The sequence below is a fragment of the Chaetura pelagica genome, unplaced genomic scaffold (genome assembly GCF_000747805.2).
Source record: "Chaetura pelagica isolate M959 unplaced genomic scaffold, ChaPel_1.0 scaffold344, whole genome shotgun sequence".
NCBI lineage: Eukaryota > Metazoa > Chordata > Aves > Apodiformes > Apodidae > Chaetura > Chaetura pelagica.
In genome coordinates, this window is record NW_009953098.1 from 7598175 (window position 1) to 7612109 (window position 13935).

Consider the following 13935-nt stretch of genomic DNA (forward strand, 5'->3'; position numbering starts at 1 on the left):
GTCACCATGTGAGTTAAGCTTCCAGACATGCACTTATTACATATCTAATGGCAAACAGCCCATAAGACCTTTTCTTATTTATCCTGCAGTTTCTGCTGATGAGGTCAGGTCTGGGGTGTATTCAGGTTAGGCTGCAGGGCATGTTCAGGTCCTCTCATCTGAATCTGCACAGCTCTACAGGTTGCACATCATATTTCAAATGGTTTCTAATTGCTTCAGTTTTCTGGAAGCACCTAAATCCCCTGAAAGCCTGCAGGTTTAAACAAATTATCCTTAAAAATTAACATAAGAAGAGAAAAGCTCTATTAAATGCCATATGCTTTTTTAACTTGAATGCTACTGTGTTAAAGGAAAAATAGTCCCTGAAATGAATCATCAGAAGAAAGACACATCAGTTGCGGGAAATTTTAATAAGCTGTTCTGTGTGTTAAAATGAATCTCAACGCCAATATTATATTGTGAAATCAATCACCCTTAATCCTTCCATCTCTGAAAATTTGCTCTGAATTTGAGGCCAAACCCAAATCTGCTGCTTTCTCTGCTTAGGGCACAGAAAGTGCAGCCACAGGTTTATGCAGTGACTCAGCTGTAAACACCATCCCATTGTTCCCAGTTTGTCCTTTCAGTAGCATAGAAGCTGGACAAGCAGCCAGGTCCTAGTCATCAGAGGGCTCCTGTCTGACATATAAGCAGCCAGGCACAGACCAAGGTTAGCAAAACCACAGCTGGCCCCATGGGAACAGCTTTTCAGTCAACAAGAGCGGGGCTAGCTGAGAGCTGGAGGTGAAGTGCAAGCTCCAGGCAGATATCAGGAAGCACCTGGGAGGGTGGCTTTTGGGAAGGACTTGCCAGCAGCAGCCATTGCACAGCAGCACTTGACTGCCACAAGAAACTGTGCTGCTGGCTGTGCTGGAAGTGATGGGGGAGCTGGCACCTTCAGGGGAGTCACCTAGAGGAGAGAGGAAGAGGCCTCCCTCCCTATCTTCCTACCATTTTGATGTAAAATCTTGCTTCCACCTCTGGTGAAGGCTCCCAATAAAGCAGTCGTTCCCCAGCTCCATGGGATCCATGGCCATGCAGGAGACTGAGAGGAAGCTGGGCTAAGTGGCTGGGCAGGGGAGGGAATGAAATTAAGTGGCTATGGGCCATCATGGGCACACTATATCCCATATGCAAGCTGAAACAGATTCATTAACACAATGCAATATAGCAGAATGGAGAAACTTCTGTGAAAGTTGTTTAGCTTTTTTCATTAGGAAACCTCTGCAGTGACTTTTCCCATTAATGCAAGGCAGAGATTTTTTGGGTTACTACCCACCAAAGCAGTTGTTTTGACAGCCAAGGCTGCCCATTTTCTTGCTGGCAAAGGGGAGGGCAGGCACCAAACCTGTTCTCTGCCTTCTTGCTGTGGAAAATGTCCATGCATAATTTATTCTACCCAGCTGCTGCCACAGTACAACTTTAATGCATGCTGACTCACCAGCAGAGCTGGGAAGGACAGGGCTGGTCTATTAGGAGCCACCTACAGCTCCCAGAGCCCCTGAAGATTAGGAAGGGGCAGGTCTGTGCTGTCCCTATCCCTTCCTCCTGCTCTTAACATTGCCATGTGGTCTGGAGCTCACAGCCTTTCCTGATGGGATAATCTGTGGCTAAACCCCGTGAGTACCAGATGGAGTTTGGGCCTGTTGGTTCACTGTGTTAATAATCCAGAATGTCATTAATTTCTTTCTTATGCATTGTGGCAGTTTTTAGTTGTGTGTTTGTGGGTTTTTTTTAAATGTGGTCAGATGGTGATGTCAACATGCTTTTCTGAGATCCCTATGGGGTTAGCCCAGTGCATATTTGATCATCCTCAGCTTACAAGACAGCTCTCTGAGGCCAAGATTTGAAAGCAGAGTTCCTGACTGAGCCAGCACAATGAACAAGACAAAAGTTATTTTTTCAGATGGGAAGGCTGCAGCCTTCAGCTCTGCTTTGCAAATGTGAAGCCCCACAAAAACCATTCCTCCCAGATGTTCACTGCTGAAATCCTGCTGCTATAAAGCACCTGCTCAAAATTAAGCAAATGCTTAAGCTCAAATTTAAGCTTTGCTGACCTAGGGTCCACCAGACCTCCAGACTAACAGGAGGAAGCAGCAGTGAGTCAGTACTGGTAGGTGGGAAAGGAAGAGCTGGCTTCCTCCCATATAAAAGAGATGAGGTGTGGGGTAAAGCAGGGAGAAAAGATCAGCTGTATTACTCTTATTCTGCCCGACATCAGAAAGATGATCAGGTGAAGTCTTCTGCGACTGACTGGTGTGGAAGTCTGGGTCACTAGAGGGTGTTATGTTTAGTGATGTTGCTGTCTAACTACCCAAGCCTTGGCAGCCCTCTCCATCTCTCCTGACCTGTTTGCACAAATACCTAGCACCTCCCAGGGTTGAGAAGTGGCTATAACAACCCAGTACAGTGCTAAAGCTTGTTGCTGTGTTGAGCTGAGGACCAGATAGAACCTGATGGACTATCTTAGGACCTCACTGCACAGTGCAGGATCTGCCCACAGCATGCATGTAGATTGGTATGGGGTTGCTTCCCAGCATTTCCAGAAAACTCTGGATTTCAGTATTAGAGAAATCTGCCTTCTTGCTCTGTTTTGAAGGCATATTTATGCTGGATTTGGTTTTATCAGCAGTGGCTGGTTTCTTCTGGTTTTGCTGTGGGTTTTTTTCATTTTGAAGAAGGGTTTTTCAGCTTTGACTTGGGCTGTGTCTGCCTCATCCAGAGAGATGGATACCCACTGCTGACCCTGCCATTGCTGGGGGATGCTGGGACACCCAGCAAGCACTGCCTGGTTTCTGTGCAGCCCTGGTAAGGAAACTGCTATGCAACAACATGAAACCTGATGTTTTTCATTTGAAGAAGATAATATTCTCTAATTATGGGCTTGTGATCGTGGTGCCACTGGCAGAGCTTGCTGCCAGACATTTCCCACTCCACAGCTGCCTATGGTTGGAGGTCCAACTTGCACTAAAGACTCAATTTTTGAGTCTAAATGTCCCAAAAGCTGGACCAGAGGCTATGCTTAGCCCTAACTCCTTGCAGCTCAGCCATCGCTCCTTTATCCCTCCTGACTGGAATTCCTGGCTCTCTAGCAGGGATGGAGGCTGGGAAAGCAGCAGGACCAGGCTTGTCTCTGCTGCCCAGCAACACTCAGACCAGATGGTACAAGTGACTCAGCTGTATGTTGCCAGTGAAGGGTGGCTTTGGTGGCTCTGCTGCCTGTATCTCAAACCTGCTCCTCTCCCCTCTATCACCCCTCCCTGTGCTGAAGCAGGACTGGAGTGTTATACCTAGGGAAGGGGTCACTGAGCACAGGCTCCCCTGTGCCTTAAAGCCTATAGAAAAGTAGAGTCCCTTTTCTCAGCAGTGCTAACAAGCCTCCAGCTGGGCAATAGGAGCTGTAATATGGCTTTTGTGGCTTTGATGTCTAGCCTAGAGAGGCATAAGGAGTTTGCAGACAAGTTCAGAAGTGCCACAAATCCAACTACTCCATGAACAGCAAAACAGAATTCACTGAGATCTAGAAAGTGGGAAGAAATCAATCCTTTTCCTTGTTGCCATTCATTTGCAGTGTTGGAGATAATTATTTACATTAGATAGGTCCTTAAAAATAACTTGACAGATCTCTCTTTCCTCAGCAGAGGCTGTCTGCACTACTGTCTGCAGGAGGGTTGCTACAGCTCTGCAGAATGGGGCACCCCAGAGCAAGGGGGGTCTGCCCCCTCAATTTGGTAGCTGGTTTGCCTAGCCTGGGCCGGAGGAGCAGCTGCAAAATCTCCTCTCCCGGAAGCAGTTTTTGCCTTGACCCACTGCCGCTTTGGGGTAAAGCATCCTTGGTTGAAAAGCCAGGTGGCAATGACCAGGAGAGGCAGCGGGCCGGAGTGATTCAGAGCCATCCCTCAGCCAGAGCCACCCTTTCTCATTGCAGGTTCAGTGGAGAGCCTGTCTCACACCACCTCGTCCCCGCAGCCATCGCCGGCTGCCTCCACCCACGCCTCCCGCATCGCCGACCCCTCCTTCTCGGTTGACCAGGCTGCTGCTGACGCGTCTGCTGCGGAGGAGACCCCCAGTGAGTCGGAGTCTGTCTTCCTCCCCGACTACCTCTTCCTCTCCAACTGCGAGTCAGGCAAACTCAGCCACAACAGGTAGGTCTGGGGTCTGCCAGATGCATGGAGCTGAAACCACCTTCTGCCTGCCCAGTGATGCCCTGGGAAACGGGGACGAACTGGTCCTTGGGCTCTGCTTCTCAGGGTAGGCTTCCGAGCACAACAGGGGCCCAGCACCCTAATCCAATTTACAGGGGGCTTTTAGTAGCACAGATTAGTGGTCAAACCTCATATGTTGGTCTTGACCTTTTCCAGGGTGAGTGGCTGGGAACCTCACACATAGCCTGCCTACAGGTGCCCCTTCTGTTAGCTGCTGCCCAAGATGCTTCACAAAGTGCCCAGCCCAGCGGAGGAGGGGCACTCCAGCCATGGGAAAGGGACAGATTTTTTTCCCAAACTGTGGGGTTGTTTGGGTTTTTTCTTCTGTGTGCTTGCTCAGTTGCAACCAGGAGAAGAGGAAAGCATAGGTCCTGACTTTTGTCTCTGTGCAGGTGTCACAGCTGGTCAAATTCGGACAGATCCCTGGAGCAAACCTCATCAGATGATGTCTTTGTTGACTCCTTGCAGTCTCAGCCCTCCTTGTACCTTGTACAGCCATCCAGCGCTGGCTCTGTGCACCAGGATGGGGCCCCACTGGCAAACCCTGGCACTGTGTCCAGGAGCATAGACATTAGTAGTCCACCCAGTGACTTCTCCTCCTCTTCTCCGCTACTGGGGACACCCCTGACACCAACGCTTCAGATTGACAAGAGCCAAAATGCACTGCCCTATGGTGTAACCACGCTGGATATCTTGTCCAACACGCCCCCACCACGGCCACCCAAGCCAACCCACTTCTCAGATAGGAGAGGGGATGAGTTGGGCAGCGGGGCCCTCCAGAATGGGCATGCAGGGATCTGCCGGACTCAGGTTGCTCTGGTGCCCAGAAGAATCTCCTTGTCCAGCTTAGACAACGTGAGGAACTGGAAAGGTGAGTACATTTCCAAGAGCCAGTGGAGTGGGATCAATGTAAGGGGTGGAGATGCGGTGAGCATAGAGCAAGTGCCCACCTCTGTGGTGCTTCCTTGTCCTCACCCTTGCAAAATCATACACCACCCAAAGCAACCTGAAATGCTTGTTTTAACATTGTTAGCAAGCAGGATTCAGACCTGTCCCTCACATTCTGCTCTGGCTCTTTAAAAGCTCCTCAGTGTGTATACATGTGCAGCAATTTGGCTGTTATCTCTTAAGGGTGCCTCATGACTTGTTAGTTTTCCATGCCCCCTCCCTCTGCAAAAGAAAAAGCAGCAGAAAAACAAAAATGAAAAGCCAGCCGCTGCATCAGGCAATGCCAAGCTTTCTATTTATGCAGGCCAGAATGGGGCCCTGCACATGGGAAATGGCTTTGCATGCAGTCCTTTCCATAACAGCAGTGTGTCTTTTTGCAGCTTAGACTAAAGAACAGGAAGCCAGGGAGACACTGGGGATGGGATGTAATCCTGATTGAACCAGGGACTCTGTGTCCTTGAGCAAATCCCACTCTGTCCTTGCACTTCAGTTAGGGCAGCCTGAAACCTGCTGTAGAGCAAGGCAAGGCTGCAAAGCAAGTCCTGCTCTGAGCTGAGATGACTTTTCCCTTGTTCTTGAAACACCATCATTGCAAACAAAAATAAGTTAAAAACCTGGAACATCAATGTGTGAAAAAAAACCAGCACATGCAAGGTGAGAGTTTTATTTTATGGAGCCACAGAGCAGAGGGAGGCAGCTGGAATATCTGGCTGGAAATCATCAAGTATTTTGTAGTCGTGTCATTTTTTATGAGGAAAAAAAAATTAGGTTACTAAGGACAAGCGTCCTTTACAGTCCTGTAGTTGGGAGTGATGAACTGGTGTTTGGAGCTGTTAGATCTTGCTCTTAAAGCTCAGAGGCTAAAGCAAGAAGACCTCTGCCCAGCCTGTTTATCAGTGTACAAACAATTCTTAGAAGGTTTCTGGAGAAACACCCATCAGTGGAACTGGTATTCTTAATTATCAGTTACACTTGGTTGCTCCCTGAAAGGTGCTGCTCTTGCTCCTGCACATGGGCTGCTCTAACACCCCCAGCACGCTTGACACAGTTAATGTCCTTCCATCCCAATTTATGCCAAAATGTTTTTAAGAGGATTAAGTGGTCAAATGTCCTGTTCTGCTACCGTGCTGCAAGGTTATCTATGCCTGACAGGGGGCAGCAATGAATTAATAAGTGCTGCTGGTTTTTTTCTTACCGTAAGTGCAGCTGAAACTATTTGAAAGGTTAAACTCTGAATTAAAATGTGTTTAACAAGAAAGGTTAGAAGAAGAAACTGGGAGAAAGCAGCTGTTTCTTGCCAGCTTCCAGAGTGAGCCTACTTGAGTTACTTACTTTGCTTTTTGCCTTTGGCAACCTGTAAAAGCTGAACAGATGTAACTAACCCAGTGCAAAGGCAGACTATGCTGGTTGTAGTGCCATGAAGAGAATGAACTGAAAGGCACCTGTATCCTGGCATCTGCTGAAGCATTGTGCCTGAATGTCTTTTTGCCAAAATAATAAATGTAGCTGCCCCAGGGCACTGGCTGTGTCTGTCTGAAGATATATCCACACTAACAGTGTTGCTTTGGTCTTGTTTAGCACTTTTGCCTTTTATGCTGATACCACCACAAAGACCCCTAGTTGCAATGCTGTATTGACATCTCCACTGTAAAAGCAGAGGCTGTATTTACACTGTTGCAGAGTTTTAAGGCATTCTCACAGAAAAGCCATTTTCTGCACAGAAGATAATTTTCCAGAAGAGGATGGTAGTTATAAGCATCTCCCACTGCTGATCTATGCACTGAATGCTGGACTTCCATTATTTATTTTTTTCCCCCCCTTTTGCTTCAAGAATAAAACACAATAATACACAAGGCAAGGCCAAGGGGACCCTGTTGCTGGGGACCTTTTCTTTGGCTGTAGGTTTCCTATGAGCTTGAGCAACTTGTACCACATCAGTATTTCTTGGTGACGAAGACAGTAATTTCTCTCCTACTATTAAGTTCCCCCATGTACCCTCTGTACAACGTGTGCTTCCCTGGCACCTTACATATGAGGCTTCCAAATAACTTTCCAAACAATAATGAATTAATATTCCCTACGGTCCCTTTTGATATAGTTTCCCTAGTTTGACAGATGGGAAAACAGTGACACTAGAGCAAGAGCTTGGTTTAATTTTTTGCTTGTTTGCTTGCTCTCCACACCACACCAGTCATTCTCCCCAACTGCTTGTTTAACAGCTAGACTATACAGGAACATGTTACTTGGTTTCTTCATACTTAGAATAGATTTAATTGCACTTGAAATTCTACTGAGTCGGTCCTGGTCTTACGTGTCATTGGATTTTACTAATTTACGATAAATACGGGGATTTATGGAATTTTTATAAAGCTCTAATTATTTTATAGCCATATGTTTTACTCCAGAATTATCTCTGTGAGGTTGCACTGCCTTATGACATTTTAATCACTTTTTTGCCTTGCAGCAGACATGGAAGGCAGTTCCTTAAGAAGTCGGGATAAGAGGCTTAGCTTGAATTTGGTAAGTAGTCAGCTTCCATAAATTTAAAACACTGGCATATGACAAACTTCAGAAAGTTAATCATTTCACATCCTGATATTCAAGCATTGCTCTCCTGTGTTGAGCAGAAGAATAAAAAAAAAATAAAAATAAATAAAATGGAAGCAGCAGCGGGTTAGCTATTCGTTTATTGACCCATTTCTCTTTCTTTTCCTCCCTTCTTTCTGCAGCCCTGTCGCTTCTCCCCGCTCTACTCGGCTGCTGCAGACAGCACAGAGGACAGCTACGTGCCCATGCGCCCCAGCACCTCCCCCTCCGTGCCCGGCCCCGACTGTTCACCCGACGGCTACATCCCCATGAGCCCCGGCTCAGCCACCTTTACTTTCCCTGTCGTCAGCACTGAAAAGCTCACCAGCCCTTTACCTGAGCTTCCCTCCGACCTGGAGCCCCCTCCAGTCAACCGAGACCTCAAGCCTCGTAGGAAATGTGAGCCCAGACCTAAAGTGCTATTGGCAGCCAGGGGGTCCTGATGGTGGGGACACGGGTGGCCTCTTTGATAGTGTTCTTGGCACATTTTGAAGTGCCTTCCACTTTAGAAGAAGGATAGAATTTCTGTGGCTTATACTACTGTGACATAGGATGCATCCACAGGGTTGTTCATGAGCAGAAGTGTCTGTGCCTACTGCTGCAGTAAGAGACTGGGTGGCTGCATTAGTGTGGTGCAGGGATTCAGATGCACTCTGACTGCAAATGACCAAATGGATGCAGCCTTGGAGAGACAGCAGACCAAACCCTGCAGCTCTGAGCTGTGTGTACTGCTGCCTCACCAGCTTCCTGACCTTCCAGGGACAGGACATCCATACACTCAAACCCTCAAACTTGATGTGTGGGCTGTTGGTTAAACCTCTTTGGGTATGTGCAGCTGTCTTGGTTTAATTAGGAATTTCCTGCAGATGCTTTTACTGATGGTAATTTTCCACTCCTGCTTTTCATGGTGTCTCCAAAATCTGGAGAATATACTGTGGACTTCCAGAGAATATTCTGGGGACATAATTCAGCTTTGCAGGGGATAAATTGCCTAAGTCCAGCCTACATTAGAGCTCTTTTGGCTGCAGAGCCACAGGGCTACTCAGACATTGGTTCAAGAAACGCTACTGTGAAGTGGGGACAGAAATTTAGACCATTGCCAGGAAGCAAAGCAAGGTCAGGTCTCTTCTTAGAGAGTTTTGAGAACAAGCTAGAAAATTTACATTTTCTGGTGAGAGGAATGACCTTGATCTCCACGTGTAAGAGCTTTAATTTAGAAGAGAGCCCCAAACCTGTTCTGACCTGTAGGCTAAACTGGCCTCTTCTCTTGAAGGTAACATATGCCCAGCAGATTTGAGGCAAGGAGATAGATCTTGTGGTGCATTTGCTCTCCTTATGCCCATTGTGTGTATTCTGTTATTCTGGGGTAAATCAAAGAATGGTAAATGGACTTTGCTTTCCAGCATTGACTGAAGTGGTCATTTGTTATTAATTTCTGTCCAGGTTATATCATTTATGTTCTGTGAAATACCCTGTTAGTTTCTTGCTGTTCATATAAAACTGCATTTTCCAAACAATCTGTATTTTTCATGAGCTCTGCTATTGGAAATGTAACCTCTTTTTGTATCTATTTGCAGCACGGCCACCTCCTCTGGACTTGAGGAACCTCTCCACAATTCGGGAGCATGCTGCTGTGACCAGGATGTGGACTGTGCCTTAGTAAGTCAACAAGAAACCTGCCATTCCAATCTTTTAAGCATCAACATTGTGGAACAGAGTTAAAAATAACTTGTCACATCCCCCAAGAAACAGCTTCCTGGCAAAGTCCACAAACAAAAAATCCCCAGGCCTACTCCTAGCATCCCTCAGGCTTTTGCTGTCTCTAAAAAGCAAGGCTGCTGGTGATAGGCAGCTCTAGTACATTCAGCATCACACGGTGATAGTCTGTTTTGAAGGTTCCTTATGAAAAGGCTGGAGCTGGTCTGCACTCTGGTGTGGTTGCTACAACAACTAAAAGTTTGCATGCTTTAATTACCTTTTTCAAGGTGATAGGCCTTTTTTGTTCCTGAAAATTAATATAGCAAAGGAGAACAAGATAAGATAAGCATCTGCCTGATCTCTAACCTGGGTATAGACTTCTGTACCACCACACAGCAATTCAGACTGGATCTGTTGGTGTTACCTTTTGTCACTGGAAATTTGTAGTGGGGTAAAACAAATGCATTTGGTCCCAAAGCCCAGGTAGTATGAACAGATTATACTGTTGGACTTCAAGGGCAGGGAAAGGCTCATCTTCAGAGAACTCATGAGCAGGAGAGAACTGGTGCCTGCTGGCTGGGGGGAGATCCTGATGCTGCAGGGAAAAGCTGGGTGCTCTGGAAAATGTGGGTTTTTACTAGCGTGAGGGCTAGACAGGGGGTTTCCACTCCTCCACCTCAAGTAGTCATTTGGAGGGCAGAAGAGACATGAGATGGGCAGTTTCTCAGCTGCAGACCCCTCTCTCCAGTACACTCCAAAGCCAGATAAGCCCTTTGGCACTGCCTGCCATGAGCTGCCTGTTAGGGAAACCCAGTAGCCTGCCTCCTGAGCATCCCTGCCAGAGTGCTGTGGTTAATTAGTGCTGACACAGTGCAGAGTCCTGAAGGATAATGAGCTCAGAGGGAGTTTGCATGTTTTACATTAACAAAACTAAAAAAAAAAAGTATGCCTGGAACTAATAAAGCAAAAGGAATTATGATGCTTATGCTGTACAAAGTGGCCATCTAATTTCCTAATCACTAACCCCCTTGTGCTAGCCTGCAGTGATTTACTCACAATATACCCCCAAGGGTTATGTCAGTGGAAGAGATTTCCTCGTTCAAGGGCTGAGTCACAGCCACCTCTACAGCACAGGTAGCACGTGTTCACACAGTGTTCAAAGCCAGACAAGTTCCTCTGATTGTACACCCAGCAGTTGATTAATTCACACTGATTTCCAAAATCTGGATACCCACACAACTAAGTAACTGCCCCATCAGCACATATTACCTGGATGAAAGGTATCTGTTTCTTAGTCCCATGTTGGAGAATTGCTCCAATGGTTTCTGTCATACCAGAGATGGCAAACTTTCATAAATCCCAGAGAAAAAGAAAAATCAACCAAAACACTCCTCGCAATATAGCACACTTTTTCTACAACTAAGGAGTGGTTTCGGACATCCTCTCCATAAAGGCTGCAGCATTAGTGTGAATTTAGTCACCATATGGACTGTGTCAGGCTTTGGCTTCATTTCAGAGCATCTGTAAGATGCTTCCTTAACCTCTCCTGTGTTTTTCTTCATAGCAATCGAATGAGCTTTATCTCACCAGAAAGAGACGGTATTAATTCAGCAAGAATATTTGCCAATTCAGTTTCCGGAGAAGAGGAAGAAAGTTACATTCATATGGTAATCTTCATTTTCACACAGCCATCCTTTGCTTTATTCTGCTCTGTCACATTGATGGAGAATGCAGAAGTTTGTTTTCTAAGAAAAAATATTGAGGAGGTTTGTCCTTTGCATTCTGCTTTTTTTTAAAGAAATGATGAAACGGTTTTAAACCAAAGACACTGGGACCAATTTACAGAGAGATAAGGGAAGCCCTTCTTCTGCTCTGCAGAACTCAGCTGTTCGCCCACAAATGTTGCTGAGCAGTTCCAAGAGATCACAGAGATCAGCCATATTTACATGAGAACTCATTAAGGCAAAGGAAAATTAAATCTTTTCACCTTTTACAAGTGTGCCCTGCAAAATCTCCTAGGAAATGATAGAAAGCTGTTAGTGAGCTTCCTAGAGAAACACATCAAATATTGTGCAGAAACAGAATGCCTATTAAAGTCTCTTATTGCTTCTGCTTTGGCTGGTGGCACTAACCCCACTTCCCATCCCATGAAAGAACAACATCTGGCTTTGTGGCTTCCTTTTCTTGATTCACTCTTTAGTCATATCTTACAAAAGATCAGAATCTTAGTTTCCTTTGAATTTTAGGTGGAAATGCATCTCCAGTCCCTTGATCTGAGTCAAGGCCTACAGATTTGGCTCCATAACCAAAGCCCAATGACTACAGAAATATGTTGCAAAACTGACCACAGTCTCCATGAACCATAGTCTCAAATTTGAACCCACACCTATACTAGATCAAAATCTCATTAGGAGGGCAGTTTCAGTTCTAACTACTCCCCATTTGATTTTTCTAGTAAAATAAAACCTCCCATACATTTGTGACCATTGGTGATTTTACTGACATTAATTTTCAGTTGCTAGATTTGAACAGAACTATCACCATTTCTTCAAACTCATAGAACAATGGCAGGTAAAAGGGCACCCCTGCAAATATGAGCCTTCCAAGGGTTTGGGTTGAGAAGTCCTGGGCATGAGTCCTTCCTAATAGCACTGAAAATCAGCCCTGTTGGCTTGTTTTGCTATAATTACCAGGACAAAAAGGCTTTCACAGTTTCTTTATGCCAACCTGCAATTAACCAGTGTTATCCCGTGGTTCATCACCAAATGCACCCTTGACATAGAAAATTAGATGTGTGCTGACCCTCCTCAATTGTGTTCTGCTAGACAAGTCCCCACCCAGTTGTGGGTGGTCCTGCTTTCTGTTGGCATCAGGTTTTAAGAGCATTAAAATTTTTCTTCTTTCCCAACAGGAACACAGACAGGCAACATCTCCATACAGTGGTGCTTTTCCATGGACAAGGAAATCTAACCTTGATTACTTAGCTTTGGATTTTAATTCTGCTTCCCCATCCCCTGTGCAGAAGGTATGAGTCATCTGAAAAACCCCACAGCCTCCTATCTTTTTGTCTGCTGGGAGGAAAACGAGCAAGAATCAGACTCTTAAGTGCCACAAGTACCATCCTCAAGCCAGTTGTGTTTCCAGCTGACTGCATTTGTGACAGGCTCAAGATTAGTATAATAAAAGTGCTATTAGAGTGATGACAAGGTGTCCTCAGCCTGACTCATAGGCAGGCCATTAGTACAAGCTTGGCAGAGGGTACAGGGCTACTTTGGGATGTGCAGACATGAGGCCTTGTGGGCAAGCTTGTTGGTGCTTGCAGGATCTTTGCATGCTCTTTCATTTTCATCAAGTCTCCACAAACCCTTTCCTGCTAATTCCCCCCAAATCTCCGCAGTAACAAGTTTACAGCCCATGATAAATGCACAGGGTAAAACTACCATCTGTTGTAACATGGCAAAATATGCATCTTTATTCTTGCATCACCAAAAGCTTTTCAATTTCCTTAGCAATGCTAAGAAAATAAATTCCTTGTTCCAAAGAGCTTTAACATGCCCTGGTAGTGGGCAGGTACCACTGCAAAGCAATGAACTGTTGTTGGTTTGTGCCACTTTATGTCCTTTTTATCATTTTCCCCATCATCTAATACTCCTGGATGCAAAAGACTCAAGACTCCTAAGCTTTCTTATTTAAACCCTCCCTGTAGTTAAAATGAAGGTAGGTTATCCCTGCAGCAGGTTCACTTGGGTGAGAAAGGAATTAATATCTGCATGGAAGTAGCCACAGCAGCACGTTTCCCTTGCTTGCTGTGCCGGGCTGAGTGACAGGCTGACAGATGGATAATTATAGCTAAAGCAGGCTGTAAAGCAATGCTTTTGTCAGCTGATGTCACTGTGAGCTTCAAGGTGAAGTGAAGCAATCAAGGAACAAGTGAAAAGGAAAACAGATAAATCAAGCCAAGTTTCACTAGTGTGGCTTTTCAACCCTAAAATTAATGTTCTTTTCCTTTCTCTCACACAGAAACCTTTTCTCTCTGAGGAGCAGAGAGTAGACTATGTCCAGGTAGATGAGCAGAAGACTCAAGCTTTACAGAACACTAAGCAAGAATGGACAGATGAGAGGCAATCAAAAGTCTAAAGGAAGAAGAGTTGAGGCCTGGAGGATTTATATTTTTTTTTTGCACTGGAACCACAATATTAATGAAGCAGCTATCACAGTAGAGTTCAAAGGCAGAGAGAGTTGTAAGATGCTTGCGATCTGTAGAGGAAAGGCATTTTTAATGGAAACCTTTGATTTCAGCTGGAAATAGTATGTTGAATGAGCGAGTGGTTCACTGATGATTGAAGTAATGCATTACCCATTTTACTGCCCTTACCAATAAGCTACATGGTACCATTTTCTGGCATGATTCTGTGACAAGTCATACACTTAAGTCCACTACATGTTGCATTAATCTAGT

General features: G+C 45.5%; 1 protein-coding gene across 3 annotated transcripts in view; it reads left to right on the plus strand.

Moving 5' to 3' along the window:
• Nucleotides 1-13613, plus strand: part of GAB3 (GRB2-associated binding protein 3) — a 61355-nt gene extending 47742 nt beyond the window's left edge. For 2 of the 3 annotated variants that reach the window (XM_009997128.1, XM_009997129.1), the window contains 11 exons: nucleotides 3968-4184; nucleotides 4429-4437; nucleotides 4634-5115; nucleotides 7657-7712; nucleotides 7922-8062; nucleotides 8099-8177; nucleotides 9356-9437; nucleotides 11041-11143; nucleotides 11240-11242; nucleotides 12388-12501; nucleotides 13497-13613. In XM_009997128.1, the coding sequence (XP_009995430.1) occupies nucleotides 3968-4184; nucleotides 4429-4437; nucleotides 4634-5115; nucleotides 7657-7712; nucleotides 7922-8062; nucleotides 8099-8177; nucleotides 9356-9437; nucleotides 11041-11143; nucleotides 11240-11242; nucleotides 12388-12501; nucleotides 13497-13613 (1403 nt within the window). The remainder of the gene's footprint in view (nucleotides 1-3967; nucleotides 4185-4428; nucleotides 4438-4633; nucleotides 5116-7656; nucleotides 7713-7921; nucleotides 8063-8098; nucleotides 8178-9355; nucleotides 9438-11040; nucleotides 11144-11239; nucleotides 11243-12387; nucleotides 12502-13496) is intronic. The other variant, XM_009997130.1, reaches the window with a different exon arrangement.
• Nucleotides 13614-13935: the final 322 nt, after the last annotated feature.